The 4,989-nt window shown below is 47.8% G+C and overlaps 1 protein-coding gene across 1 annotated transcript; it reads left to right on the top strand.

The window, feature by feature from the left end:
- The first annotated feature begins 3,729 nt into the window (after positions 1-3,729).
- Positions 3,730-4,677, top strand: LOC105756930 (translation initiation factor IF-2-like). The gene has a single exon (XM_012559500.1). The coding sequence runs from the start codon at positions 3,730-3,732 to the stop codon at positions 4,675-4,677; it is 948 nt and encodes a 315-aa protein (XP_012414954.1).
- Positions 4,678-4,989: the final 312 nt, after the last annotated feature.

Genomic DNA, 4,989 nt, shown 5'->3' with positions numbered 1-4,989 from the left:
CAGTGCCAGGAGCAAAGCGCATCCTTTGGACCCGGGGTTCCTGCGTGGAGAAGCTCCTAGACCAAGGGAAGATTGATGATAAGGACTTTCCTACAGTGCTGACAGAGATAGAAAACCTTCCCCTGAATTCAGACTTCTAGCTTACTAGGCTGTGAGAGAATAAACTTCTATTTGTTAAAACCATCCACTTGTGGTATTTCTGTTATAGCAGCCCTAGATGACTAAGACAGGTGACCTGGGGTGAGTCACTTTACCTCTCTGGGCATCTGCCCTTGATCTGTAGAATCAGAGGCTTACCCTGGAGCCCCCACTCCTGTTCTCAGATCCCTTGAAATGAAAGCAGCCTCGGGTGCAGAATAACAAATGGGGGTTCTGCTCAGAAGTCCTGTTTCTTTTCACTCCCCTTTGTGACTATTTTCTTTCTCGGTAGTGATGGCCCTCCTTGAGCGGTAGCAAGAGAAAATCAGGTTCTTTTGTGTTAAATGGAGCATTTAATGATGATAGATAAGCAGAAACGATGCACGATGAGCCCTTTCTCACGTTGGCTGTTTGGCTAATCGATCACCAGACCCTGGCATCCAAGTGACAACCTGCATTGAGAAGGGCGGAACTTGGCTGTCCTGTCCTCCAGCTGTGAGGGCTTGAAAGGGAAGCGACAGGGGGAATGTATTTCATTTCCCCCTGGAACCGGGGGAACATTCAGCTTAGAGTTGCCAACTGTGTAATGTGGGATCGCCTCTGAAGGAAGCCTGTTTCCTTGGAAGTCTTTCAGGCCGCAGTTTTCCCCTTGGCACCTCCCACCCCCTCGGAACAAAGCCTGATGTCACGCCGTGATGCTTCCCAGCCAGCATGGGAAAGACAGCCATTTCATCACGGGGAAAGGCCTGGGTACATCTGCAGTGGCTTTTTTTTAAAAGTTATGATTTGATTTGTCTATTCGTTTTTGCCCCACCTCTTCCCACCAACATGGCTTATAGCCAGGACCCACACAACAAAATGCTGCTGGAAAAAAACAGAGGTAGGGGAAAATTTCCCCAAGGAACATAGGGATGGAAAATCAAGATCAGGAAAAGAAGAACATAGATGTGTAGGTCATGAAGGCAAAATAGTTGTTATGGCTGAAATTCAAATACAAATCACTGCTGTCAAGTCGATTCCGACTCATAGCAACACTATAGGACAGAGCAGAACTGCCTTATAGGGTTTCCAAGGCTGTAAACCTTTATGGAAGCAGACTGTCATATCTTTCTCCTGCGGAGGGGCTGGTGGGTTCGAACTGCTGACGTTTTGGTTAGCAGCCTAGTGCTTTAACCATTGTGCCACCAGGGCTCTCAAATTCAAATATAGCTAGCTAAATTTTTTCCGGTGTCAAAGTAAAGTGACCCTATGGGACAGAGTAGAACTGTCCCATAGGGTTTCCAAGGCTGTAAATCTTTATGGAAGCAGACTGCCACATCTTTCTCCCATGGAGCAGCTGGTGGGTTCAAACTGTCGACCGTTTGGTTAGCAGCCCAATGCTTAACCCTCTGCACCACCAGAGCTCTTAAAAATGGGCTACACAGATAATTTCATAATTATTAGTATTAAGGAGAAGAAAAGGAATGTTCTTTTGTTGATGAATAAGCAAGTCTATTAATAAACATCTATTAAATGCTCACCATGTGCTGACTACCCTTGTGAGATGATTACAGATGACAGGGCTGAACTAGCCCACAGCAGCTCCGTGTCTGAGGGGGGCTGGGTGAAGGAACAGCGTGTGTGAACGCACGCTGTCAAGGTACTATCTCACTTCACCCTCATATTACAAACACTCCTGTCAAACAGGCATTATTATCTCTTGTTTACAGATAAGAAAACAGACTCTCAGAGGTGATATAATTTTCCCAGGTTCCCACAGGTGGTACGTATTGACACTGGGACTCATCAAAGGCCATTCCCTTTTTTACATGGTGCTATACTGCTGGTCTCACAAGAAATCAACCAAAGTGCTCCTTAGACGTGACGATGGTGAGACCTTGACTCACTGACTTTGGACATGTCATCAGGAAAGACCAAAGGACATCATGATGTTTGGCCAGCGAAAATGAGGGAAGCCCTCAGTGAAATGGATTGACACAATGACTACAACAGGGCACTCAGATTCACCAACGATCATGATGATGGTGCTGGACCTGCCCTGTCATACATTAGGTCACCATGACTCAACAGAAGCTAACAACATTGCTGTTCATGGCCTCCCTGGAAGCCATTATTCTTCCCTCCTCCTTCCTAACAGAACCTCAGCTTTATTTAGTTATGTACCCATTGCCATCGAGTCAATTCCGACTCATAGCAGCCTTACAGGTCGCTGTAATCTTTACGGAAGCAGACTGTCGCATCTTTCTCCCGTGGAGTGGCTGGTGGGTTTGAATTGCTGACCTTTGGGTTAGCGGCCAAGCACTTAACCACTGTGCCACCAGGGCTCCTTAGTTATTTATCGTTCTTCAGAATAGGTCCTGTGAGTCAAGGGATATCGAGCCTGAGGCAAAAGGAAAAGTCAGTAACCACGACCCTATAGTTATTTAAAAATTTGATATTTTGTTCATCATGGATTTTTTTGCATTAATTTTCATTTTTAAAATAGTGCATTAAATACTATTTATCTTGATTACTGAGATCTTTGGCACCTCATTAAATTTTACTCCCTTGATGAGTGCCTATCTCATCTCACCTTAGTTCCAGCCTTGTTTTCACTCTTCCATCCTCAGACATTTCCCTTCATTGGTGTAAGGTGACTGCCGTAATTCCAGGCACGACAATGTTGAACAGAAACAAAAGAATATTTCTTCCGTGTACCTGTTTCATCAACGAGGAAAACTTTCCCCAAAAGTCCCCTAGCCGACTTTCCTCATTGGTGGGGATTGTACCACACGCACGTGTCTAAAACAAATACCGACGAAGGGAATGAAGTACCCATGTCTTGGAGGACAGAGGTCTGTGCCTGGGGAGAGTGTCACCTTCCTTGAGCACGTGGCCTTGTGGAGTTCAGATACCTAGTCAAGCTCAGAGCTTCACCCCAAAGAACATATGCTATATAAAGTTCAAAACCAGTAACACTAATCTATGGTGTTAGAACTCAGGAGAGTTGTCACCTTTGAGGAGTAATTTGGGGGTAGTGACCGGAAGAGGGCACACAGGTGGCTTCTGAGATGCAAGTAGCATTCTAGTTCCTAATCTGAGTTGTAGTTAGACAGTTGTGTTCACCATCAAGCTGTGTGCTTATGATCTGCACACTTTCCTCTGTGTATGTTATACCCTTGCTACTCAGAGTGTGGTCCATGGACCAGCAGCATCAGCATCACCTCAGAGTTTATTAGAAATTCAGAATCTCATGTCCTACAGAATCAGAGTCTGCTTTGTAACGAGATCACAGTAAAGTTTGAGAAACGCTATATCACACTTTGTTATGAATTCAATTATGTTCACCCCAAAAGATATGTTGAAATCTTAACTCTTGCACCTGTCAGTGTGACCTTGTATGGGAAGAGGAGTTTTTCCTCGGTATGTCAGGGTAGGGTGGGACCTGAGCCTAATCCTTTCTGAGTGGTATCTGATAAAGGGGAGGACAGACACAGAGAGACGGACACACAGTGGGAGGAGACCTTGTGAAGACCCTTCTCAGGCCCAGGAACGCCCAGGAACACCCAGGAAAGCCCAGGAATGCCGAGGAATGCCCAGCAATGCCCAACAATGCCCAGGAACCCCCAGGAACGCCCAGGAAGACCCAGGAACCCCCAGGAACACCCAGGAAGACCCAGGAACCCCCAGGAATGCCCAGGAATGCCCAGGAATGCTCAGGAATGCCCAGCAATGCTCAGGAATGCCCAGCAATGGCCAGAAATGCCCAGGAATGCCCAGCAGTGCTCAGGAATGCCCAGGAACACCCAGGAACAGCCAGAAACACCCAGGAATACCCAGGAACACTCAGGAATGCCCAGGAATGCCAAGGAATGCCCAGGAATGCCCAGGAACACCCAGGATCACCTAGGAATGCCCAGGAATGCTGAGGAATGCCCAGGAATGCCCAGAAACAGCCAGGAACACCCAGGAATGCCCAGAAACACCCAGGAACACCCAGTAACGCCTAGGAACACCCAGGAACACCCAGGAACACTCAGGAATGGCCAGGAATGTCCAGGAACACCCAGGAATGCCCAAGAATGCCCAGCAATGCCCAGGAACACCCAGGAATGCCCAGGAACACCCAGGAATGCCCAGCAATGCCCAAGAACACCCAGGAATGCCCAGGAACACCCAGCAATGCCCAGGAATGCCCAGGAATGCCCAGGAATGCCCAGGAGTGCCCAGAAATGCCCAGGAACACCCAGGAACACCCAGCAATGCCCAGGAATGCCCAGGAATGCCCAGCAATGCCCAGGAATGCCCAGGAACTCCCAGGAACACCCAGGAATGCCCAGGAACACCCAGGAATGCTCAGGAATGCCCAGGAATACCCAGGAACACCCAGGAATGCCCAGGAATGCCCAGGAACAGCCAGGAACACCTAGGAATGCCCAGGAACACCCAGGAATGCCCAGGAACACCCAGGAACACCCAGGAATGCCCAGAAACACCCAGGAACACCCAAGAATGCCAAGGAACACCCAGAGCAGGGGACAAAGAAAGATTCTCCCCTAGAGCCGATGCCCTGATTTGGACTTCCCGCCTCCAAAACAGTGAGACTATAAATTCCTGCTCCTTAAAGCCACTGCTTGTGGCATTTTTTTTGTTACAGCAGCCATAGGAAACTAAGACACATTTCAGTGTGAAATAACTGCTTTTATAGAAACTATCAGGGCTTTGCCAGCGATGAAGAAGGCGGGGAGAGAATGGATGTGGATAGGAAACTAATAGTGACGGCTTAATAGCTGATCCGGATGCTGACTCTCCGACTAAATTATAAGCTCTTTGTGGCTGTGGGCTACGTCCAAATTCCATTCTATTCTCCAC

Source organism: Trichechus manatus, unplaced genomic scaffold (assembly GCF_000243295.1).
Source record: "Trichechus manatus latirostris isolate Lorelei unplaced genomic scaffold, TriManLat1.0 scaffold00255, whole genome shotgun sequence".
Lineage (NCBI taxonomy): Eukaryota > Metazoa > Chordata > Mammalia > Sirenia > Trichechidae > Trichechus > Trichechus manatus.
Note: the sequence above shows the minus strand (reverse complement) of the source record. Positions and strands in the feature narration are given on the sequence as shown.

Coding starts and splice junctions, on each gene's coding strand:
- LOC105756930 (XM_012559500.1), top strand. CDS start 3,730: ATGCCCAGGAACCCCCAGGAACGCCCAGGAAGACCCAGGAACCCCCAG.